General features: G+C 34.7%; 2 protein-coding genes across 9 annotated transcripts in view; both read left to right on the top strand.

Annotated features, from left to right (window-relative positions):
- LOC145961499 (dystrophin, isoforms A/C/F/G/H) overlaps nt 1–26,418 on the top strand; it is a 425,853-nt gene that overhangs the window by 128,931 nt on the left and 270,504 nt on the right. The gene's annotated exons all lie outside the window — the stretch shown is intronic.
- LOC145961731 (uncharacterized) lies at nt 4,743–26,220 on the top strand. The gene is made up of 3 exons (XM_083082186.1): nt 4,743–8,758; nt 10,114–10,368; nt 26,111–26,220. Exons 1-3 carry the CDS (start codon nt 8,467–8,469, stop codon nt 26,218–26,220), a joined length of 657 nt encoding a protein of 218 aa, XP_082938312.1. The 5' UTR covers nt 4,743–8,466.

The raw sequence follows: 26,418 nt of genomic DNA, 5'->3' as shown, positions 1-26,418 counted from the left end.
ATTACATACAATAGTACACATTAACAGTCTTACATTCGCGTGTATAAGTTTCATCGCAATTAATCCTGTTCTGACAGTAATTCTTCAATAAGCCGATACATAAAAATTTATATAAAGCCCGAAATTAATTTATGTATTAATATTTAATGGAATATTTTTTTTATTTAATATTTACATACGAACATTAATAATTTCTTATATCAATTGTAGCCGAAAATTAATCGATGTTTTTTTACATATTATTTAATATGATAATTGTTTATTATCTTATTATGCTGTTTCTATTTTGCCGACAAAATGTTTATTTATTTAAATATTCTTAAATATATGTTTTTCTATTAATAGTCTTTATAAGACATATAAAACACTGTCCTTCTTTGTTCCATTTTTTCTCGTTATCTATTTTAGCAGTTTTACATTCGATTAGAGAGTACGTCGATTCCTAAAATACATCGGAAAATCCAATAACGTTAACGATTTTCTTCTAGACAAATGAGTCCCTGGTATGCGCGACGGCGTCTGTCGGATGCGCCATCGAAAATTCGCTCTTATCAAATTCCTTTCTGGTCAATGAAAATAGCCTGCACGTATAAAAACAATTGTATAGCACTTTAATATGAAATTGAATGAATTGAATTGAATTGAATTGAATTTTAAAACAGATATTGTACGTTTTCACTGGAAATTTTTCTCTACCTCTAAATCCGGTGCGCGCGAGAATCAATAGAATAGTACGAGCATAATCCGCGAAAGTGACATGAAAACCTGTTGCAGGCAAGGTGATCGTACGTCAAAATACTGTACAGTGTTCTAGATATACAAGCTTGCGGCTGTGAATTTTTAAATTATTTGAAACCAATCCGTGACAGAAATTTGATAGAGCGTTATCATTTGTAATTAAATATTCCAATTTTGTACATGTAAAATTTTGATGATTAATTCTGACGTTAAATCTTTGCTAAAATAATATTTATTTTAAATTACATTTAAAGAATAAATATTTATTTGCGTATATTTTTATTATAACATTTGTTTGCGACTCTGATATTGTTCTCGCCATTCTTTTTAATTTCTTTTATTCTCTCAAAAAAAATTCTCTCTATTTTTTAAATTTAAACGTGTGTAAAGATTCTGATGTTAAATAGTAAGATATAAGTTGTGTATGTACATTTTTATACGAATCATACTTTTTATATATTTATTATATCTATGACATTAATCTTGATTATCAAAAGGTTTGAACTTTCAAACCTGAGGGAGCAGAACTTCTCTTTCGTCAATTTACAAAACTATGAAAATCATACTCGAATCTGTCGTAGAAGATAACAGTAGATTAGATATAGATATGGTACTTAACTTTTGGCCATATACCGTTCTGCATCGTGGAGGCAACGATCTCGTTCGTTGAATTTTTATGGTTGTTCGCCATAGCAGCTGTAACGCCCTACGAGGCACGATAGTATTATTACGCCGGGAGCCCTTAAAATATTGCCTGGTCGTATATTTCATGAAAGTGGGCGATTTTGCTTCTCCGAGGCGTGGTGCGACGCCATTCTAGACGCGATCGAGTTTTACATTCATTTCGTTCTTATATCTCGATGACGTGGTTAAAAAAGAATAAGCGCACGCGTTTTGTACACACTACATAGAATAGCACTTTAAATATTAATATCGTATGGCAGTTATGTAATCTTCCATCGTTTTCTTGAAATACGCTAAATTCAAATATCACAAATTTTATTCGCGTTTAATTCAACATTTTATGATTTATGATTTAAAGGGGATTTTATTATTGTATTTAATTTGTTCAAAGAAAATGCTTACGGAAAGTATAAAATTTAAAAATCATCAAAGACAATTTTATCTGTCAATGTTACAATAATAGAAAAATAGTTAAATAATTATATAAAATAATTTACATTCAGATAATATTAAAATAATTTTTTTTTTGTATTATCTTGTATCGCACAGGACGAGATTTTAGCATATATATTTTTCATGTAAATTATGTTTTCGATTTTCTGAAAACTATTAAAAGAAAGAAAAATGAATGATATCTGGCAATTGCATTATGATATTGATAAACGCTAATAATGTATTTAATCAACGTATGTATACGTTTGAGAGGTGTTAGCTTTATTTGTACACGTCGTATCGCAACGACTTGTATACGGATTTTGAGTTCCAATTTTACACCGAAATCAAATATCGAACTGAAATCACATTACTGGACGAGCGGGTCCGCAACCCGCAGAGCCCATATCTAGGTGTTCCGTCTTTCTCTTTTACCTCGCCTCCCTTCTCTGTCTATTTATCTACCTGTCCATTTATCCGTATCTCTCCTCCACCCTCCGCGACCACCATCGTCCATCCGAACGGGCGTGGGTTACTCACACATCGTTGCGATGCCTCCATCACGGCGGATGCCTCTTGTACGAGGACCCAACCCTCACCCACACTATTCAACTTTGGGTTTCTCCCGGCTAATAAACGACCTTGGGGATTTGGTCCGTCTTGGTACCTTCGCGCCGAAGTGAAGTACGTTCCTTTTGTTCCACCGCGTTTGGGCATTACCGAAAGGGATGCCAACGTCGTCCCTTTCTTCAGTCCTCTACGAATATTCGTAGGAGTGACGGAATCTCGCGGTATCTGCTAATGTGCACGTCGATCGTCGTCACGTGCAAAAAAAAGGATTTTCCGATTTCAAGGTTGCAAAACGGCTTCTCGACGTCAGTAAGAATGACGCCGTTCCATCTATGTCCATTCGAACAATATTCGCTCGAGATCACTCTCGCTCGCGTGAGTTTTCCGTTGCATCAACCTTCTACAACGCACCCATTTTTTCCGATAATTTGCTCCGCGATATTCAGGCGTGATTGATCGGCCGCATAATTGGAAACCGCCCTTCATAAGAAGCCTCGTCGTCGCGCACGGCTGGCGCGCATGATCCATCACTTTGCACTAAAACCCAGAGTCTTCGTGATCTAGTGCGTTTCCGTAAATGTTTCAAAATATTGAAATACATCTGTCATACGCAATTATAATTAATAGAGAAATGTAGAGATAATTATTATATTTTATTGATTCTAGCAATAAAAAATACGAAAAAAATATACAATATATATTGTATGAAATATTTACAACAAAATATTCGTATAGATGATGGACATTCTTATATGATTGTATCATCCTCCGCCAGACTCTAATGCAGTTATCATAACTTTTTTGTCCCTTGAAGTTATGTAAGTCATAACAGCTATTTCTGCTCTCATGTGTTTCGTATTTTAGTATTATTACAGCGCAACGAATTTTTACTTGTATCGCTTGAAATATTTATGAGCTCGCGAAAACATATTACCGCGACGACTGTATACACTCGATACTTTCCATTATTGAAACACTATTGGATACAATCGGATTAATGTCGCCTCGAATTAACATACAGATGCGTTTAAGTACAATGAAACATGTCGAAATCGAATCGTTGTTCTTTCTCTCGATAATTACCGAATCAATAGGTTCGCAAAATTGTTATCACATGTGATGCACATGTGTACTTAGATTCTCGCAATTCGAATTAATGACCGCGCGAATGGCGGTTAAAGCAGCCAAATTGCATACACCACTCGTTTCGCTTAATTTGACGAATCGTTCATTATATTTGTGGTTATTATACAAGTACACGCGCATTTTGACATTGCTCGAATTGAACTACCGTCCTGGCGTACTTTACAGTTACAGCGAGACGAGCCCGAACGCGACACTGCCTTTTTGATTAATTTGACGAATCGCGTACCTGACGATCGAAGTCTCGTTATCGCGGTGGGATTGTACTTCAATTGCGACGCGGTCCGGCAGGGGAAAAAATTCGATCGCCGCTATCTAGCGCGCGAATGTTTGTTGTTGTGCTCCGTAGAAATTTCGAGGACGCGCGTCTATCCGCTATCGAATAAATAAACGAAGTTATCTAGTATTCGTAATTCATCGCGAATGCAATTCTATAGCGCGCCCCGCCGGATTAAAACGTTTTTCTATCGCCGTCTAATTCTATCGCCGATTAAAATCTATTAGATCGAATCGCTGTTCGACAAAGAGAACGTATAGCGCGCGGAGTAGTCGTTATACATTTCGTCTAGCTCGGTATTTCGAATTTTGGCGAATTTCATCGGCATGCACCTCTCACGTGTGTTGTACATGTATGTATATCCATGTTTTTCAGGTGCTCCTCTTCGCTATGCGAAGCGTTACAAATTTCGATCGTATAAATTTCTCTTGATTCGCGTTCGCTGATACACAAATTTAAATTCATCAATTGCAATGTATACATAATTACATAATAAATCGGTGAGCAGACAGGCGAAAAATTAATGTCTCATTTACTATCTCGCTGAAATTATTATTCTGTGATAAACCGTGTTTATATCGCGATACCAAAGAGTTACGAGTATGTATTTAAACTTGTCAAATAACGATAAGTTTCCAAATTTGTTTGGATAAAGCGTAACTAGCTGTTTCTCATATTCAATATATAACATCATGAGAGCATGTTTAAATATTATTTTCTAGAAATAATATTGAACAAACACGCAAAATATTCATATAATGTATACTTCTGGAAATTTGCTATAAAATGTTTTACTAAAATTGAAATATTTAAAATATAATATGTACAAGGTATTTGCTAATAATTTATTAAACTCGGTCTTTATATAAATATAATTCTATATTATTTTTAACTTCTGTCATGCCGTAATATTGATATTTTATAAAATTCTTCAATCTCTGCAGAGAAATTAGTGCTCGTTATCAACTGCTCATTAATATAGAAATATCATTGATGTCGTTGTCAGTGTCGACGAATAATTACGCGCATCTAACTCGCCTGTGCATCGCGGCGTATGACGGCTGAAATAACCCGCGCAACTACCCTCGTATGCATCTACTTACACATGCACTCGAACGAAAGATGCAAAAGAGAAGGAAAGGAACACTTGGATAGGGGATGGCGAAGTTCGAAGGTGGATAGAGAAGAAGGAAACGAGGGGGTTGGATAGCAGTAGCGGTCGTCAGTATCTACCTGCCGCGGTAGTCACGGGGGGTAGAGCGGCATCGAAGACAGGAGGAGGAGGGGAGCTCTCCATCTACACGAGAACTGCAGATGGTGGTACTGGTGGTGGCGATGGATAGCGGTTGAAGGGTAGAGAATCGGAGGGTTCGCGGAACAGTGCTGGCAGTGGCAGCGTGGTGGTAGTGGTGGTAGTGACGATGATATGGTGGTGGAAGCGACGGCGTCGGAGGAGAGGGTGCGGCATCGTTGACGGTGGTAGTGGGTGGGTGGACGGGTGGATAGAGACGGGTTGATGGTGGTGGCGTGGGTTGGTTTCAGTGTTCGCGCGGCCGCTCCCTGTCGCACACGGACGACTCACCCCGACGCTACCGGCGTCGCGACGGCTCTCGCAATCGCCGGCGAAAACGTGCTCGCGGAAAATACGGTCGCGCGTTCGCTGCACGTCGCTTCGGAAAACTCGATTCGCCGGCCATGGATGTAATTCGCTTCGTCGCGTTGGCCACTGGCCTTGTCGCGCCTGAATTTCGGCTTTTTTAATCGGGAGCCGGCGAACTGTCGCGGTCCCTCGCTCTCTTTTTCTCTCTTTTTCTCCTTTTTTTTGCGCCCGTGAATCGAGCATCGTTGTGTAACACGAGGCGTCGTTACAAGCCGCCTGCGACGTACGTATGTGAAAAATAGTCCGTCTGTCACGTCGGTCGCTTTATCCGCGCCGGCCTTTTTTTCCCGGGGAGGGGAGCGTCGATCGTTAGCACGTGGTCTGTGATAATCCTCGTGAAAGTGAGGTTGCTTTAACGAAGTCACCGATTGTCGTGTCCACCTGTGGATAACCCGTACAAAATCGTCCGGTGACTTCAAAGTACAGTGTGCGTTTGATGATTCGTGCTGTTACATGCTAACTATGTGACGCATGCGATTGTGCACAACTTACTCTCGTCGATCAATTACTGTGTATTTGATTTAAAGTGCGAATTCATCTTACAAAACTGGGACGAATGATTTGTTGATTAAATACGAAACTATACATTATTACGTAGGTGTATGTGGATTGCTGTACGTGTGTCAACGACGATTTTATTTGGACACTGTTTTTTTGATTATAATCAAATTAGAGCTCTTTATCAGCAAATTACCATATTCTAAAATAAAAACTTTGTAAAGCACGTAACGATATTAAATGAACTGTAAAACATCAAATAACCATTGACTGACCGTCGTTTTTGATTCGGCTGTTAACACGTGGCTCGTGACAATCGTAAAAGTGTATTATTTCGGCAAAATCGAGTGTATCGCAGCCTGCATCTGTGGATAATCCTACGAATTTAATCGATCGCATTTTTATGGATTATAACATTTCATTTAAAGGATATAATCAATGCATGTGATGACTTTATTAGATCACATTTAAATAAACATATTCTAAACGTATCGCAAAATATTTTGCTGTGATGGGCTTTATATTAGATTATTTATCAAGATTTCTGTGATGATATTTCTATAATATTATCCGGAGTTGCTTTTGCTTAGACTTTACTTCGTTAAAAAGAATTATTCTGCGAAGAGAATTTAATTAGAAATCGTTAATAAAGCACAGAATTGTTTTGAATAAGGAATAAAACTATAGCGTCACATAAATGTAAGATTAACGAACATTTATATCGATATCTGCGACAACAAAAATTCTTTATTTCTACGACTGATAAAACTAAGAAGATATGTTTAAACGTGTCGTGGCCATGATAACGATCTAAAACCAACAAGTGTCTTAAATCAACAAGTCCTAAGTATCAAGGTCGGGTCAAGTCTATACAGGTGGAAGGAAACTTGCCGACGGAAAATTCTTATTGTGGTGCTAATTGACGGCTGTTTTGCATTTTGGAGAATCGCGAATGATAACGTTTCTCGTGATAAAAAGATCGAGATATCGTTGCGGATACTATTATTCTGGATTAGCTGCAAATTCTCCGCGTTGAACTTGACAAAAATCGTACACGTGCGATTCGAATTTGATGTACTGCGATCGTTGACACTCGAAAAATCGACAACGATAAATATTGACGTGTCAGTATAGAATTTGACTGTTGCATGCAAGTTTGCATATTTATATAACTCGGTCTGTTATGATTATATGTGCATAAAAGATTCGTATAATTAACAATTCAATCTTTAAATTGATTGTGCGACGCTTATTTCTTGTTTCGATGAAAGTATTCCCTACGTTCCATAAATAGTGAGAAGTAACATATCAAATGTAATTGTTTCGATTGAAGAGACTTTGTGCTCTAATTGGTTAAGACGTAGAGTTAATTAAGGATTCAGAACTTGATTAAGGTGACATAGAGAGAATATTAATTATTATTATGTGAATTGCTTACGATATAAATATAGAGGACTTCTAATAAATATACAGATATAATAAATGAGATAAATAAAAATGTACCAAAAATTGATAAATTGATAAAAAGTTGCATAATTTTGTAAAAACATGCCTATAAAGCTGATTACATTTGACTTTCGTGGAATGAAGTAAAAAACTACGCTAGTTCTTCGTCCAATAAACATATCACGATAAATCTTTGTCTGCCGTGTCCGCGAAATCCCATCACACGAGGGACCATTATCTAGTAGACAGAACGACATTAATTATTCCTGCTAAAGGGTGTACGACAAATGTGCCGCAAATTACATTTTCAATATGGCGCCTTTGGGATTAACCGTCACAAATGCAATTTTTGGAGCTGAAGACACATTAATCCGATTGTTAAAAGGGAAACGTAAATAAATATTAGTGTAAATTACGTTTCTCTACAAAATATTAAGTGAGATCAACAACAAATACCTTGCATCGTGGCAACGCAAACTTGCAGAGGAATCATTGGAAATTTGTAAAAGGGAAAAAAATTCAGCTAGAGAGCGGAGTGTTTGCTTGACTCGAAATATAATACGTGAGATATCGAATTTACTTTGTAGTAACGAAAAATCTACAACAGTGTTTTGATGTGAATCGAATTTCATTGAGTTCACTGTTTGAATGCAATGATGAAACGTTAAAATTGCACGAATTTCTAGCAAAATCAACATAAAAGAAATATTAGACGTATTAATATATCCGCCTGTAATCTTCCTACGTTTTTGGGAGCAAAATCGAATATTCAATCGAAAAAACTATCGCCGAAAGAGAAATTACCATCTTATCAAATTCTTCATATTTTTCCGATGGTTCGTCCTCGAAGTGACGTATTAGAGGATAATTGGATGAGAATCGAAAATATCAGCGGCGAGCATAAAATATCTGCCCGAGTGAATTCGAGTGCCTCGATGTCGTCGATCTCCGGAGAGCATTAAGCTTTCCTGCCTACTGCGCTACCTTTACCCGTCGACGGCGTCATCGAATTCCAATTATGTCGCAGCCTCGAAGAGGTTCCATACATGGGAGCAGCCCCGTTCCGGGTCATCCAAGCACGACCGTTTCTGCGTCCTCCTCCTCCTCCTCGTCTCACGAGATACAAACGAGAGGGATACCTTTGCCCGGAATGGTACCATCGCGCTCGATCCACGCCAGTCCCATGCATGGGAATCCAATCCATGGGTTCGTCAACCCTCTTGGACCAGGCAGTCTCGTTCATCCTCCGCCCCTCACGCACGCGGCCGCCGCGTCCGGAATTTCTCATCATCCGCCAAACGTTCACCAAGGTATCGAATATCTCGCTGTAAACGACGGTTACGTAGTGCTTTAAAGATCATGGAGGCTGTTTTTCAACAATGAACGCGCTATTTAAATGGACTATTGTGTCCACAGAACCGTATATATGGCTATGATCGGAATTTTTTCTCGGTTTATGTACATTGCCTAATCTAAAATCGATATTCTCTTTTTTTGCATAAAATTCTGAGAATATAGAATATTTTGATGATTACAGGGAAATTAGACTTTTCTCGTAATAATGGAATTATTCCAATTTTAATATTATTAAATCTTTTAATATTTCAATCTTGAAATGACATCATTCTTTCACTATCTGCGGTTCAGGAAAAATATATGCGATTATGTATTACAGAGAATAAAAGAAAATCGATAAAATTTTATGTATAGCACATATAAATTTAACAATAGGTTTCAGCTTGACACACGAAATGCATATAACCACAATCGTAGAAAATACGCGTCAGGAGTTGGACAGAAGTTACCAAACGATAGCATTCGATCAATTATGTGTCATTGGAATAGGCGCGTGGAGGAGCTGAACGTTCATTGATCTCGCGACGATCGTTGGAGCGTGTAAGTGGGCCGCGTTGATAGATGAGCTATGACGTATTCGACGTGTTCGCGATTAAAAGATAGACGAGAGCGCGATGTCTGCTGCGATCAGAATTGGAAACTTGTTTCTGGAAACGTTATCCTCTAATCGTATCACTTTCCCGCTCGTCATCGATGATTTATTTCGAATTAAAATGTAAATCTAATCGATAGGATATGCATATATCGTGTTTGTTGGCACAAGCTTTGTTTTAAATTGTAATAAACCCAGTAACTCATGCTTGTCTTATCGATATATTCAAATATTATACACATTGACATGTTTTTTTTTATGAATGATATATTCGGTATATACTCTGCATTCGATTGTTGTAACAATTTCTATGAAGGAAGGTAAACTGTTTCATGTAGACGTGATTTTTTAAATATTTACGTGCAAAATAATCGTTCCGCGAATATAATATTTATCATATATCGAAAAGAGTTTTATAAATTCAATTATATAAAAATAAAAAAAAATTTATCGTAAAAATTTATTAGAAAAGAATATTAATATGGCAACTCTCTTTCAATGAAGCAAAGAATTTCTTTCGCACGGTATTTTCAAATCAAGATTGAAATATATGTATATTTCCAATATATCGATTATTTCGCCAAATATTTGTATTAAAGGAATACAAATATATAGGCGATTTTTGCGCTTTTTTTTTCGCGATTTATTCGTGCAGCCTCCACTGATCCAATTCGTTATTCGTGTCGTACGATCTGTCACGTGGATATTCACTCAAAGGGACCGAGAAGATATTACCACCGGGCTCTCCGTATTCATTTCACGGTTCTCCGTTGAGAACTCCGATGAGTTCTGGTCACGGCAGCCCCCAGGACTCGCCACACGTGATTAGACATCGCAGAGATTCCGAACATTCGTCTGGCGCTGTATCAAGACGCAGTTCGTCAGAGGTGGTTTCACCCTTGCCGGAAGGTCATCCCCTAGGATCGCCGGACAATCGCGGTCGCCGGCGGTCTGACTACAGCCCTCATCAGGGTAGGTCCATCTACGATCTGATGGCAAAAGAATATTAAATTAAAGTCGCAAAGAGCCCGATCATACTATTTACCGTGATATATTAAAAAGTTGAAGCAAATTTTAATAAGAATTGCTTTGATAAGAATTTGACGTATTTTAATCGACTCTGCGTAGATTGTACATGACATTAATTTGCACCCTATATTACTTTGCTCATAATTTCTTTATGTTATCATTATCATAACTAGTCACATTATATTTAATATTAAAGAGAGAAAGAATTTAAAAAATTTGTTAAATTCAAAATAACGATTGAAATGTCGATTTATTGATTATAATTTATTTATATTGATCGCAATTTTCTTTTATTTAAATATGTGCAGTAAATGATGGCAAGACAATTAATTATTTACTCCGTTATTCGTGTGCTGCTCCGATTAGAGTGATTGCGAACGATTGATCTTACCGCAAGCATGTCTGCATCAGGCAACCTTCATTTACGAATTTCCCGAACCCCTTCTAAATCTCATAGAAATCTCTACGCTGCCCTTTGATCCGACGACCCGTAGCTTTACAACGTAATTTCGCTATATATTAGTCGAGTATAACTGAGAGTTGTTACTGTCAAAGAGAATTGTAGACACATGCGCATCACGTCATGTTTTAAATATAGTTCACAGGCTACATATGTATCTACGTGATATATTTCCTCAGTTTTCTCTCTGGGTGCAATATTTTCCTGGTCGTATCGCAAAATCGTCTCATATATTAATAGGAGATCTTCATTCTCTGAACAAACATTGTAAAAATTCCTTTTACCTACATTGCAACAGTTTTTTTGTGAATCTCTTGACAATTACAGAAATTACACAGTTTTCAGCAACGAAATGAAATCGTTAAAATACCGAAGCTACCATGAGATAATATTCCGTGCTAGTTATATAATGTGAAAGTTCATTATCTGATGGGAATTTGTAACATGCGGTATGAACAAACTCTGACAATAAGTTTAAAGTTACGGAATAAAATTGATTAATTGACATTTGAAATACGCGTAATCGACTTTAAAATTATTACTGCATTATCATCATTAAAATTTGCATTATTACTATTCTTTATCTATAAAGTCTCTTTTACGCGTAAAAAAGCATTTATGCTTAATTATTATTTCTTATTAAAAAATTCTTATCTTTTGCTACTAAAAGCAAAGATTGAAATTAGAATTATGAAACAGCATAGTATAATATGTTAATTAATATATATATATATATATATATATATATATATATAGAAATATATATAGAATATATAGATATATAGAATATATATAGAAAATTAAATATTTCAGAAATTCATGCTTATATATATATATATATATATATAAGCATGAATTTCTGAAATATTTAATTTTCTGCTTTTTATTCATATATATTTTTTAAATATTAATGTGAGATTGAATATTATCTATAGAAGATCAGCGCGGCGCATATTTTTTCGCGTTTTTTAGAAAAATTTAATTTATAGTGAGAGGACAAATTAATAAATAGATATTTTATAAATATTTTAAAATTAAAGATTTTTTTGCGTGTGACAATTAACTAAACTGAAATTCTGGAAATTTACTCTTTCTACTACACATATATAAAAGTTTGGAAAAAAATATGATTAAAAATTTAATTTAGTTATTATTTTCTTATCTAACTAGTATGTATTTATATGTGAAACAAAATTTTTTAAATATTCCTGATATCGTTGATATCTGCATATTTTATCAGATTTTTTGTTGCTTCCAGAGCGAAACTCAATGTTATGAACATTTGCATTCAGACAGCTTGGAAGAATGAGTTTTAGAATGAATGACGTTTTTGCATGCGTACTCGGGATAGATGCCATGACAAAAATTTACGTCCCCAACCAAAGGGTTGAATGAGCTGCACTGGAGTGAAAAGTAGCGCGTGTCTATGCACTGCATCGAGGGGTGCGAACGTTATAACTCGTTGTTACGGTTGCGTGTAAAGCCAGCCCAATGTGTGTCTTTGCCTTCTTCGGTAGATTGACTTCATCACTGTCAGATGTAGTAACGAGAGGGCAAACATCGGGACAAAAACATTTATGTTTTCGCACTATATCTTGTTCTTTTAATGTCTTTCAAACATCCCCGTTGCTCTGTCATATTTCACGATTATAGCTTGATAATTCAGATATCAAATTGACATATAGCTAGTTCAAATTATATTTTTTTAATTATATGTAATTGACGTTTTCTCTCCCATAGTAATCTTTTAGTAGCCGTTTTTTATAATTATTATTATTAATAAAAAGCATCGAGATACGAAAGCACGTGGTTTCAGAATTAATTGCGCAAAAATGTATTGCTGCCCATTGAAAAAAATGTCAGTGTCAAATTTATTTTCGGACGCTTTTGACTTTTACCTATATTCTTGTCGTATCTCAGCATTTCACAAATTTCTGACGCGCGTGGTTAATTGAAAATTGGTCGTGGGAATAGATGGTAATCCGACAGACACGCCTTTGAAAATTGGAACCTCGTTAACGACGGCCAGGGAGAAAAATCGCATGACTTTCCTTCTTGAGAGGGACAAAAGGTTATTCGCCGGTCGCAACGGTCAACCTTCTCCTCGACAGATACGCGCGGCCGCGTCTGTATACGTAAGCTACTCACTGTTTTCACGTCACGTCCAGGTCGTCTGTCTGAGAGAAGAAAAGGGCGGAAAGTTTAGATAGATTACGATAAAACTGGTGAGGAACTTTCACGTGGACGGTAAGTCATCCACGATGTCGAACATAAAGCAATAATATATAACGAGCGCATTTTTTGGGAGGAATGGGAGGGAGGGCAATAAAGATTTTATTAAACGTACCACGTTGCGGGTTAAGGAAAAAAAAAATGTGAAGCCTGTAATAGTAAAATACAAATTTTACAACTTTAATAGATAAAAAATAAAAATTCATAGACTACATATTTCATAAATGCTCTTTGCTAATAGCAAGCAATTTGAATGACAGCGCTTTTTCAACGCCGCGAGGTTTTTGAGTAATAAAAGCGTTGTTACAGCACTTTCCTGAACAATGTGTCATACTTTATAGTAAAATTGAAATCTCGCTTACAAATGGAATATATTTCTTTTCTCTTCTTCATATGGCGTTGTTTTATTTATATGTGTTTGTGATTTTTTTTTCATTTATATAAATTAAAAACATCTATGAATAAAATAGCAATAAGTTTGTAATCTGTCATATCTTTTATGCTTAATTTCATTTGGCATTCACATCATATTGTGTATCGTTAAATTTTTGTCTGCTAATTCAGAATTGAACGTTGATTTCGTTGTGGCAGTTTTTAATGTTAAGTTACCTAAGTTGAGCGGAAGTAACAAAGGATGGGATAGTGAGATGCAAAGAAGCTACTTAACATCACATCGATTAGCATGGAAAGTATCCGCTTTCCGTGCAAATGTAGTTTTAGAAGAACCATAGGGCTGGCAGGGTGAAGAGAGCCAATTAAAATGGTGATCTGATCTGACGTTTTGCTCGTTTTCTCAGTCATTTGTCTCTCGTTTTTTTAACCTAAAGCGGCTATCTTGCTGTTAGGAATATTTTTTCTCTCACCGTAATCAATAGAATCACTTAGTGTCATTCTTATTTTTATGTTTATTCTTTTTAATCTTTATTATATCATAAGTTACATTTAATTCGCGCGGTTATTACTCGTTACATATTATGGAATGAAAAGTTTCCAGATTTTTTTTTTAAAAAGACATAACTTTATTCTAGATGATATTTTTCGTGAAATTACATATGTGTAAAATATTAAATAACATGAATTATTTTATATTTCTCGCTTTATATATTATCCATTTTTTGAGGTACATATCTGTCCATCAAATTCACGTTTTTTAATATATCAACTCATTATATAAATAATATTATATCAATTCACGTTTTTTAATATATCAACTCATTATATAAATAATATTATATCTACATGTATACGCAAGGTAAATTTAATGTGACATTTTTATTATGAAATGACATGTTTATATTATGAAAAGAAAGATAGAGTTATATACTCTTTGATTTAGTTTTTCTAAAGCTCCAGAGCTTTTCTTCGTAAACGAGTATAGTTTTCAAACGAAAAACGGAATACGTTTGTTAAGCAAGAGCAATGAGAGGAAAGAGTCTTATACCGGTAATCCGACGTACTAGTAGTACATTGCACAAACAACTTATTATCCGCGTTTTCATTCGCGAAGCTTTATGTCGTGGCTTATTTTACCTAGGGCAGTGATACATGCATTTGTAGGATCAAGTTGTAATTTTCGCTTTTCACGTATAAAGCGGAAGCCAACTCGAATGTAACACACATTACGTAAAGTGTATATCTTTTATCTTGAAAATGATACCGTAGAAATAAATGCAAAATTCATGTTACGAATCTTTTATAAAGGTTGCACCAGACTACATTTGTCGAGATAGGAAATGTAGAAAATTTCATTAATGTACACCATCGGAAGTGTAATAATTCACGGTCCGAATGGCGATTATTTTACATAGGTGACGAATAAACGTTATTCTTTCGTTTTATCCGATATAATATTCCCGTATTTTTTTTGTACTCTAGCGATATATTCAGGTATTTCAAATAAGGAATGATTATTGCTGATCTCTCTCATTAGAACGTTTGTCGGCCGGAATTGCGTGCGACGCATAACACATGCATCGACCAATAAAGAAGACAAACTGCGCAATGCGCAATCTCGGCGTTGCAATAGATATCGAAGCGGCAGAACCGCGGAATCGCCGCTCGACATGCGAAAATTATCTCCGGGCACACGAGCACACGAGCACGCGATCGTGAAATATCGTTTTCTCTCTCGGCCACCCTTTATTCTCCATTTCTGTTACTCTTTCATCCTTTTCCTTTATCTCTCCTTCTTCATCTTTCTCTTTCTCTCTCTCTCTCCCTTTTTTTCGCTCTTCCTTTAACTCTAGCAACTAATCATTCCATAGGCCACCCAATTTCGATGCTCGATACCCGTATCGTCCACTCGCTCCGTATCGTTTCATCCGCGATTCAGAAAACGAACAGAAATTCGTAGGAGACGTCGTGGTCATGTCGGTGAATATCGTTCACGGTCGCCCTACCTTGAAACTAAAAATCACGTGGCTCTACGTGTCTATATCGATGCGACGCGAGCGGATATATGAGCGGATTTAACGAAGGATCAAGGCTAGAAAAGAGCGCCGCTTTTTAGCAATAGTGTCCGACTTTGAATCACGTCTTCTTTATCCGTTCTTATCTTTCATCCAGACGAACATTTTCCAATCGTGACACTTTCTACCATTTCCAATCAAGAGATACACTCAGAGATGCTTAGCCTAAGTAATGATCTAGAATTGAATCCGATCTTTGAATTATGTTTTGACAGAATGATATATAATTGAAGATTCGATATTATATTTTGCATCGAATTTTTAATTTTTATTTTCACGTAAACATAAAAACATAAAAAATATTAATTTCAATAACGTTATTGAGATTCATAATATTTTTTCCATTTATATATGTAAGATATTATTTTCATTCCCGATAGAGTTTAACTGAGATATATTCGATCCACTTTTAACATGATGAATATTATTTCTAACGACGTTCCACCGTAATTGAAAATTCCGTCATTCTAAATGCAGATAGGAAATATCATATTTGTCGGCTATCTAAGTTTAATTAAAAATTCTTTCAATTGGAAGGGTTCGTTCCAAGGCTGGGCAGACCATTATGTAATCGATAACTTCTATTCTGCCTTAAATCAAATTTATTCAGTTTTATTGTCAACGTAGATTAAATATGGACGGATAGGCGTCATTAATATCATTCAAAATTAAGAAGTTTTTCGCGTAGTCACGCAACGAAGCACAGGATTCTTCATAAAGTCAGATGACGCGGCTTTAATTAGTTTTAAACTCTTTGCAACATCAACCGTTCGAACTTTTGCAGTTACAGAGTCGCGAAACAGTGCTCGCACACTGTTGTCGGACAGCGGAGGAAAGACAGCTTCAGAGTGGGCTATACAAGTACGTAATTAACCGTTCGTCGCTGCTAATGTTCGTTCTTGTTTCCGACAACGTCGTTGTTAATTCGTTTTTTCTCCTTTTGATAATAACTTCAGGACGAGAAAGTTGTAAACGACGAATGATTATTAATCTTTGAGTTCGAAACTCGTGTATTTCAAGTCCTGAAAAATATCCCGGTGATCTTCTTTGATCTTAATTCCGTGAGTTTGTGCACATAGCGCCGGCTTTTGCGGAGTTGAAATTATATATTCCGGTCCTTCTTCGGACTCTGTCTCGGGATATTCGTATAGAGAACTGCGAGAGAGTTGATTTACCTCGTGGCCCCTTCTCCACGGCTTAATCGCATTAAAACCAACTGAAAGTTCCCAGGGTTACGCGCCAGCTGAAGCATTGCTGCGAGTCGCCTCTGATTTTCGTGAAATCTGTCGACATCCTGTTTCAGCGAATCTCCATTGGATGCAGTTGAGCTCAACAGCGAGATCGATTTAATACCATCTCGACACGCTGTTCTGCAAACTCCTTACATAAAGCATTAGGAATATCGAGAAAAATGAATGGTGACGTCAAAGCATATGATAATGCATGATATACAGGGTGTTCTAAAAAGGTATGTCAAAAATTTAAGGAGATATTCCTCACACCTGGGAAGGATGAAAAAATGTTATATGGACATAGGTGTGGAAATGCTCATTTCAGGAGTTGTGTTGAAAATACTGTTAGCTGTATTACTTACACAAGGAAAAATTTAGGATTTATTATTGTAGACGACAATCGTTTAATTAGGCTTATTTACATTTGGTTTTATTGTAAGGGCATTTTTGAACGTGTCCGTGAATCGATGCGTTGACGTGTCACTGCTTGTATTCAAGAAAATGATGAACATTTTCAACATTTATTGTAACATACTCAAGGTCACATTAAAACCAAATGTAAATAAGCCTAATTAAACGATTGTCGTCTACAATAATTAATCCTAAATTTTTCCTTGTGTAAGTAATACAGCTAACAGTATTTTCAATATAACTCCTGAAATAAGCATTTCCGCACCTATGTCCATATAATATTTTTTCATCCTTCAGGTGTAAGGAATATCTCCTTAAATTTTTGACATACCTTTTTAGAACACCTTGTATAAGCGGGTATTTATTAATATTTTTTGCGTGCTTTACATGTGTGAAATTTCTTCAAAGTGTTAAACATAATTTCGAGAAACTTAATGAATCCTTAATTGTCAGATTTAATAGTAATCTTGAAAGTAGCTCCTATAAGAAACATAAACGATGTACTCTTATTTCAAGTTTATTTTTAATGTCAAGAAAGAAGAAGATTTTACACATGTCGATCTTTGTATAACGAAATAGTAAAGTAGTGTCATCCAAACATGCCACTATGATTGCAAAGCTTATATTGGAAAGTTTCATTGTTATGACAAGAGAAGTAATGTTGGTTTCTGTTTTTCTTCTATATTTGTATATTGTATTTTGATATAACATGATCATCTTAAAATAACAAGGAATATATAACATCAGTTTAAAGCATATTATTTTAAGGAAGATTTGTAAAAGAAATTTTTATATTGCGAATAATTATAACATATGTAATATGCATTGTTGATCATTGAAATTGCGCGCAACACCATATGTACATTTATATTTACAATGTTGTAATTTTAATACATAATAGTATATTTTTTTATATTTTTCGTACGATAAAGTTTTGATGAATTAATATACTTTTTCATACGTACTCGAATATCAAATTAATTCACGAGTTTTTAACATGAATTTTAATACTCTTTTAATTTACACCAGATTTTAAAAAATTTCGTCTCAGTAATATTTCATGAAAAGATATCTAAATAGCTGTATTTTTGTTGGATCATATGTTTATTATTGAAAAAATATTTACATAAATTCTGATGTTAGCCTAATAAATTTAATTCGTATAATTTCGCTAAAAATAACAGGCGATTTCTGTTAATTGCGCTTGTTTTCAAGAGCAAAATGTACGTCATAATTCTCGCCATCGTTATCCCTTTCTAATCCGTGGACGGTAATAGAGCGCAATTTGCAAACAATTTGCAGGAATTACACGGCAATTCCGGCGAATGGCGCGGCACCAGTGCTGTATCGATCAATCATCTCCGAAAAAAATAAGCGCGCCTCGTCGTGGTACGGATTTTCACATTACAGGAATGTTAACGCTGTAGAAAGAGTGATTTACTATTATTAAAGAATAACTGAGCATTTTATTAAAGGCAAAGGGTTGGTAAAAGGGTTGGTAATGCTCGGATATATATCGTGTGTAACGCTGAAATTTATACCCGAGTTAATTGAATGCGCCGAGTAAAAAGATTGAAATATAGCTGCGACGGTTTAGGCAGCGTCAATGAGTTATTCTCGCAATAAGGAGAAAGTTTGCAGAAGACAGCTTGTTAGGAAAAAGCTAGTCTCAGTCATCTGTACGGAAGTAATTTAACGGTAGAAGACTGTCGCGTTAATATCGGATGCGATCTCGTCTTTTAAATAAAGATGACACTAACATGCATATGTATTTATTTGCATTGCACGGTTTTCAAATTTTCAATATTATTTTACTTATTTTTAGAAGTGATTTTTAGAAACGATATTTTTCTTTTTTATTCCTTTATATAGTTTATCATACACTCTGCGTTCCTGTACATTTAATAGTCGCCATATGCTCGCAACGAGAGAATATGGATCCGTGTGGTGCATTAGTAGTAATGAGCTACGTATGCATTGTGTTCTAGTATACATGTATTCATAATGAAATTTCGCGGGGAATATTGCAAAAGTTTTTGGTGTCTAGAGTTGGAGGATGGTCACGTGGACGCGTATACGACTAACTTTAATTCCGTCGAGACATCTCTTTATTATACGCCATTTATTCTCTAAAGTCGCGGTTCTCTCCTCGTTTCGTTTCACGGAGAAAAAAATTATGCAGGGCGAACAGAGAGGCAGAAGTTTTTAACGATATAAGTGTTCGAAAATTTCAAAAACGAATTTTCTAATAATACACGACAAGCGAGAAATAGAATTTATTAGGTCAGGATATATATAGAATACAAAAGAGAGAACAAAAGTAGTTAAAAAATCAAAAGTTAGATTAGATTATCCGTGTTGCTTGTAACAAACTTTAATGCGGTTTTCACGATATTATACTTTTATCTCTATAAAAAATAGATATAAAAGTATAATATTCGGCGAATGTATCATGTGTAAAAGAGATAATTTAGAGAAACGTCACTAAAAGAGAGCTGCAAAAGGATTTTCTGTATTACGATCGGTTTATATTATGCACACTTCGTTGCGAGATGAAAAGGGCAAAATCCGCTGAACATCTGAATTCTTCTACGTACGCAAGGTTATTATCTTCTCTCCTTCGAGACGCGTCGTAAAGAAATAGGAATATACGTTTCATGAACACAACTGTCATGCGAAAGAAATCTCAAAAAATGAAAACGCATCGCGCTTGTAAATTTTTTTTTCACACATAGAATATTTCTCTCACCATCTTGTTTCTCACGCACAAGAGTTAGAATTATGCATGTAAATTCTCTTTCTCACGATTGTCGCTGGAAGACGCTCTATGAAGACGAAGACGAAGACGTTTGTTTCGCGCGAAGGCGATCCTTTATTGACGCGAGTGTATCTCATGTAGAGATAAGAACCGAGAGTGCGTACATGCATTATGTGTTGTATGCGCGTTGGTCGGTTTTCCTTGCGCACAATAAGGACATTGTTCCCTCTCGTGTCACTCCCTCAGGATGTAAGGCGAGGTGCGTCTCGAGTGCGGGCGAACGCCGAGTTATAAAGCGACTCGCGGGCGAAATCTCGCGTAAGGGCTTGAAAACGCAACCGCTTTACACTCGTCTCACGTATCCGTGTCTCGCAGTTTCTCATTCCGAGAGGCCGCGATTTTCCGCGCCTTCCAACTCCCTCTTTCCCTCCTCTTCCCCTTCGTTTTTTTCGCCCTTCGTCACGTTTCCCTTTGCTTCGCCCGCAACAGCGGAAGAAAGGAAACTGTGTCTGCAGCACCAGGTAATGGAAGCGGGGTGGTTCGTGCGCGATCGAAAACGACGGCGACTTCAAGCCGATGACTCCGAAGTTTATCGGAAATTCCATTTCGTGTAATGTTTTCTACTGCCGGCGTTTTGCCGTCTGGTATTCCCGTTGTCTCTTCCTTACCTTCTTCGATTCATCGTATCTTTCCGGTTCTATTATTCTTCGCTCTTTCCTGTAGTGTGTTTTCGTTATTCTTATCGCCTCTTGCAACACTATCAGACCGAAGCGGTTAGGAATTATGGTTAAATGCGTCTGTAAAATCATCTATTGTATCTTGAAGGGAAAGAAGAAAAAGGCGAAGGCTACGTAGTGTACAAGATAGTTGCCGAGGAACTTTGTATACTATCTTTTGTCTTTTGTTTACATAGATTATGCACGAGGAAAGCGAGCGTTTGAACGAATGAATTACTATTGCTGTATATTTCTGTATGCAATTTAGTATATTGATCGGAAGTAGATAATTACACATGCGGTTTATAATCCCTTTGTAATGTTTCGATGATTAAAGCTAATATTACCATGATTGAAATTTAATGATGAATTATTCAGTATTATATATTGTATTGGATTTTAGTTATCTCTCATTAATTGTCATATATTTGTATTTCTTGCTACATGTTGTCTTTTATAAATGCTTATTAAACGCGATTTATTCTTTTCCATATAAATTTCTGGCTTTTTACGAAAAATAATTTTGACGTTTTTACTACATTTATATTTATATTTTGATATTTCTGTTAATTTATCTTTAGCAGAGTATTATTTTGGGGAATTTCTGTAACGTATTTAATAGTATATAATTATGTATGCAGGACTTTGCTCATTTTGACGTTCTTACTACATTTATATTTATATTTTGATATTTCTGTTAATTTATCTTTAGCAATTATTTTGGGGAATTTCTGTAACGTATTTAATAGTATATAATTATGTATGCAGGACTTTGCTCATTTTGACGTTCTTACTACATTTATATTTATATTTTGATATTTCTGTTAATTTATCTTTAGCAATTATTTTGGGAAATTTCTGTAACGTATTTAATAGTATATAATTATGTATGCAGGACTTTGCTCGATCGTTACCGCAAAATCTCTCCCGAGAGTTTAGTTGAAATTTTCCCCACGGCAGCAAGTAAACCGAAAAAACTCGCCAGAGCGCGTTTGAATTTTAACGCTAAAAGTTTTCGGCTTTTTTGATCTCTCATTGGTGTACGAATAAGATTGTAAAGCTTTCAGTGCTTTGTAATTTTTATTTAACTTTCATGAGAAGACGGGAAGAGTACTTATACAGTGATGTCATATTGTGAGGGAAAGTTTCTGATAGCATACGCGTATTAACATTTATTGAAAAATTTTATACATTTTATAATTGATATAGAACGAAATATAATTGTATTTTTTTTATATAATCGAAATTTAAATTAATATAAAGGTATCAATAAATAAAAAAAATATTTTTTTTTAAATTATATTTATAACAAGCACTGTATATTCTCTTCCTGAGATCTGGCAATGAATTGAAGCATTTTCGCGCTCCAGCTTATTAAATTCAGACGGATTAAATTCGTAAACTCGCTCCCGTGTAACTAGCTACCTTTCGTTAGCTGAGCAACTCTATCTTTATTTGTTTCGAGATCGAGATACCGCGCGGCTTCAAACTACCGTGAGGAACAACAATGAATAAAGCGTGTAACTTTCAGCTAACTTCGTCGGACCGCGTTTGAACATAATCCACTTGCAAGGCTCCGTAGAAATCTTTGGAGAAGTCAAGTTAACGAAGTTTACAGGGAGTTGAGCGTTATTCGGCGTGGCATGTGTTGTCGCGATGATCCGCGTTTCGATTTGTCTGTAATGTTAGCATTTTCGACAGTGTTTAACATCGTCGTTATAGATTAAGAAGATGGTTCAAACTCTAGTAAAAGCGAACTGATCACGTAGTTGTCATGTAATTGCGACGAATAATACGGGTAGTAGTTTTTATTAGATATAGTTTGCAATTTCAATATCTTTGCATTTAAAGAGTTATTAAATAGAAACCAATTAATGAATAATTTTACTTACAGAATTTGTATTATTAATATTGAAGTGAGAATATACATATACTTGATAAAATAGATTTCATATTTATTATTATAATTATTATATAACGGATTTATATAATGTAGAAATCTTATATTTCAGAGGATGAAATTTTAACCTCATTGCCTATTTTATCAAGTTATAAGAATCATTTGAATGCATTTAACTATCCATCACAATTTAATAGTGATGCATTAAGCGTCGTGGAATAAGAGAATAAGAGGGAGAAAGAGAGAGAGGGAGAGGAAAATCTACCTAAGATTTAATAAACGTTTCATCTCTACTATTTATGTTGAAGAATGTTCCCCTATATTAACTCAATTCCTATTATAAATTAAGTAAAGTACATGTTTTATCGGTCGAATTAATAAACGGGAACATTATTAGAAATAATGTATAATTTTTCTCAATTTGAGAAATGTTTTATCAAATAATAACGATGACGTGAGTTTTAATCCGGACTTTTCCAGACTGACTTTGAAGAGTGCTTGCGTTCTATTTATGAATTCAAGACAAAGTGCAGTTTGGAACTTCAACAATTTATTAATGAGAAGAGAAATAACTTTCCATTAGTTTCTCAAATCTTTCACTGATATCGTGAAATTTCAATGATCTCGTAAACAATGCGTTGCTGGCAACTTTATAACTTTTCCATGAATATGCGCTCGTCAGTTTTGCATATATGTATGTATATGACTGCATAATCTATACTAGTTAACGTAACATGTGCATGTGCGTTTGCTACGGTAGAGATTGTTGGAAGACTCAGGTGTACCGATAACTCATTGCAGGTGTCACGATACTGCATATATTATTCTTCCAATAATTCTCTCATAGAGATATCTAGCGAGGTGATATATCGCTCACTGGTTTCGCGTTACGGTTATTCTAAGGTAATTTATCGTTTTACTAAGAAAATTTAGTTATTGAATATCACTGATTTCTTTACTAGAAAGTTATCAGACATATTATCGGATATATTGGAATGACATATCGATACTCGAACTGGCTAACAACACTATATACAAGACTATATTTATAAGCTTTTTGTCAGTGCGTAAAAATGAAATATAAAATATGAAAGAATCATTTTTCAGGATTAATTTAAAACTTTAACAAAAAACACACAGAAGTTTAATAATTAATTAGGAAAGGCGCAAATTTTTGCTCTTTTCAATCGAGTTTCAATAGGATTACGAATTTTTTTCTTTGATGTAAACGAAATCGAGAATTAATTGAAGCTACATCGACGCATTTGTCGGATTATCTTTAGAATGGAATTAGATAAAATTTCATCGGAAGAATTGTATATGTGTGTGTGTGTGTGTCCTTTTCAAATTTTTTTCGATTGATCCCTATACTTGTAATTTGCATGCAGGCAAAAAGGTATACTTTAAGACTTTGGTGCGGAGGTCGAAGTGCATAGGGGTCGATGAGGGCGAAATGCTCTCATAATAAGTTCGTTGAAAGTCATTGAGGGAACGCAGACAATACCCTCGTTTTTCACACCAAGTTCTTTAGGGTAGCGATGAACTTTTCGAAAAGTTGGCATGCACGTGTGCATGCCTTCTGTTTCTTAATTCTCTTATTCATCGCGCCTTCTCCTAATTATATGGTGACACTTGTCATGATTGAATTGTTGTAATTGTGCTTGTATATCGTGCGTCATTTATTATATTTGAATAATGGATGACGGTGGTGTGTTAAACGGGACAGTTAGAACTTTAGGAATAGTGGAAACTATTAATACAGTAAGCACATGAATATGTAAGATGGCGAATCCTTTGCGATGCAAATTGTTCTCATGGGTCCTGCAGCGAGTTTACTGTTATCTGTTACAATTTATCGCTTCTTGTTGAAGCGCAGTTTTTTTTATCTCTATTAAAATTTTTTTAAACCCAACACGCGTATCATGTACTCGCTTTTATTATACATTACGTCATTCATTTTAATTGACTTTTTAATATTACGTGAAAATTTCTCGAATTATGTCAAGAATACAATTGACATTTTGTTCGAACTAAGAGCGTTAAAGCAGTATTGTAATTAGCGACTTCGTTTGTGATTTATGTTAGAAAACGATACGATCGTACTTAATTGCATTCACTTTTGAAAACTGGGGCTCGTATTTAATTGCATTCACTTTTGGAGAGAGAAACTAGAGCTATAATTCAAGGTATTCTACTTTTGATTCTGACACAATTATATATATTTCTCTTCAATACCGTCTATCATACTTAACTTTTATAATTGTACATGAATTATTAAATTATTACTTTCTAATTTTGCTATTGTCGGATTTAATCAGAAATTATTTATTATATAACATAAATAATATATTGAAAATTTTGTCAAAATTCCAAAAATTAAACGTTTCAAGAAAATCTTTAATATGTAATATAATACATATTAAAGATTTTCTTGAAATGTTTAATTTTTGGAATTTTGACAAAATTTTCAATATGTTATTTATGTTATATAATAAATAATTTCTGATTAAATTGTAATACATGTGATATATATATATATATATATATATATATATATATATATATATATATATAATGTAATATATTACGTTAAAGGAGGTCATATTATTAAATAGCGAAATATAGATACGATAACGGCAATGGGTCGCTTACATCTCTTGCATTAATATTGGATAGACATAAGATAGAGAGATGTATCACCGAGCTTTTGAAGCAAAGCGATAGTTTAAACCACTTTAACGAAGCCCCGAGACACGAGGGCACGTGTCCCTTATATCCCTCTGAAATTCACTGCACGATCATGCATGAGTTGTCGGATTATATTAACCTGTGAGACGATGCAACGTTTATTTTCTCCTCGAATAATCGTCCAAGTTTCGAATTCATTTCATTATGCATATATTCAACAGACAACTTACAAATGATAATATTGTCTATAACTATCCAATTAATATATTACTATTAGCAAGTTATAAATGATATTATTTTATAACATTGTGTAAATTATTAAAAATTAATTGGAAAAACGAAAAAAGTCCAACTAGATTTATCGGAGATGATAAAAACTGTAAATTATCTGCAAGGAACATGTAGAGAAAGCAATAATTTTTATTTCTAAATTTGTATAATTTTCACAATATTTTTCATCTATTATATTAACAATTTACGCGCTGAAAAATAATTTTGATATATTAAAAGAATTTTTTTATTAAAATTCCTATCTTTTCCTCTCTTTATTTTCTACAATTTATCATTTGATCGAAGCAAACATTTTATGTTTAATTGAAAAAGGTATGCTATGCAAAGAAAACATAACTTTCGCGAAATTAGAATCATTTCTTATTTTAATCATCATACTTTAACTTTGTATTAATTTTTTTTATTAAGAGAATATTGTTTACACGTTTGAAAATTATATATATGTATATTAGATTAATAGAACCATTGCAGTTTTCTTTTATAAAGATATATGTGTACATATCTATCAGTACTCCATTTTCCATTTTAGTGTCTGTGCTGTTTGACGACATGCGCTCTCGCAACATTACGCATATAAGGTGCATTCTTAAAGGTACGCGGACAACATCAGTTCACGCGTGCGACTTTTGTAGATCTTGAATTATTTCCAATTTTTTATTGCTTGTTTTATCCAGTTATGCTGTTTAGTTTGCTATTTGGATTATTTCTAATTGATTCCTCGCGAATTTCAATCCCTTTTCGGTTTTAGGGAGTATTCGAAAAGTATAATGAGATAAGAGCTGAAATGATATGAAAAATAATAATTTGAGCGTTTCTCTAACATTAAAAATAATAATA

The sequence above is a fragment of the Camponotus vicinus genome, unplaced genomic scaffold (genome assembly GCF_025532165.1).
Source record: "Camponotus vicinus isolate PSW18456_S1 unplaced genomic scaffold, iyCamVici1.0 SCAF_11, whole genome shotgun sequence".
Lineage (NCBI taxonomy): Eukaryota > Metazoa > Arthropoda > Insecta > Hymenoptera > Formicidae > Camponotus > Camponotus vicinus.
This window is presented reverse-complemented; position numbering and strand designations above follow the sequence as displayed.